Here is a 1,242-nt window from a genome sequence, read left to right as displayed (position 1 = left end):
TGATTAAACTTTATGGTAGTCACTTTTTTTTTGCCTAAAATACTAGCAATACTTTCAAAACATCTTTATATCAATTTCACTCAGGCTTAATCTTTGTCAAAATGAATCCTTTATCTGTATCCTTCTCTTTTCTCCTACCAAATACCTTCAATTCCCAAGCCAGCCTTGGCTGTAATGATAAATTACACTTTAGTAAGGACAAATTTTTTCAGTGTCATACTGTCGAGCACTTCACACAACTCTTTACCTTATAATTCTCAAGTATTCATGTTACATGTGACACAATTTCCCTCTGATAAATTAATATCCCATTATAAATTGATCTTTTCATCTCCCCCGACAATGATAACACAACTAAAACATACCATCATCATTTCAGAACAAACTGAAGAGCCCACAATATAGGTATCGTGTCCATACTTCTATCCAAAAAATCTGAGGACCTCCCGTTATGATCCATTTCTGGCCACTTATCCTGAGGTATATATGTGAGGCATGACAGTGTTTACACCTGAAGTAGCAACAATGGAATGCAAACATGGTGCACACCTACTCCTTACGTCTTTAACCTGATACAAAAAGAAAAAAGCGAAAGAAGAAAAAAGGACAAGCGGAGCATATAATTTGCTAAGTCAAAAGACAAATAATGCCACCTTACTTGCCAAGACACATTGTCATAAAAAAAAATATTTTCAATGGAAACACAAATATAAATCTAAAGAACCTAGAAAGTGTAAAATATAAATTTGTCAATAACAGCCTGAAGTGACCGCCCCAAACCCCATCCAAACTATACTATTTTCAGAGGCATTATCAAGTAAACACAATCCTCATATAAACACTAAGAATCCATCTCATACATTATGAACAATAAAAAATAATGAAAAGTAACGACACATCAGGCTGCCATAAATGCCATAAAAGGAAAGGCACATCACATATCAGATTGTCAAACAACACAGAGCAGCATATCACACAAATATTGCCTATAATATGAAATAAATAAGTACAGTCCAGTACCACAGCCATGTTAGTTATACTACTGGATTAATATCTTTTTTTTTTTAATACCCGCAAAGGAATTTGCACTTATATCATTTTTTTCTTTTAAATACAGCATCAAAAGCAGTATTTTTTTAAGATTATGACTAATATAATAAACCTCATATTTACCTTCAGTAATCCCTTCTGCAATTTATCAATGCAATTCATATGACAATCACACAGGCAAGATAACTGAAA

General features: G+C 33.0%; 1 protein-coding gene across 1 annotated transcript in view; it reads right to left on the bottom strand.

The window, feature by feature from the left end:
* Positions 1-182: 182 nt before the first annotated feature.
* Positions 183-1,242, bottom strand: part of LOC119582327 — a gene marked incomplete in the record, with an annotated part of 28,913 nt that continues 27,853 nt past the window's right edge. The window contains 3 exon segments of the mRNA XM_037930542.1: positions 183-247; positions 387-511; positions 659-724. Coding sequence (XP_037786470.1) covers positions 183-247; positions 387-511; positions 659-724 — 256 coding nt within the window.

Source organism: Penaeus monodon, chromosome 15 (genome assembly GCF_015228065.2).
Source record: "Penaeus monodon isolate SGIC_2016 chromosome 15, NSTDA_Pmon_1, whole genome shotgun sequence".
Classification (NCBI taxonomy): Eukaryota; Metazoa; Arthropoda; class Malacostraca; order Decapoda; family Penaeidae; genus Penaeus; species Penaeus monodon.
This window is presented reverse-complemented; position numbering and strand designations above follow the sequence as displayed.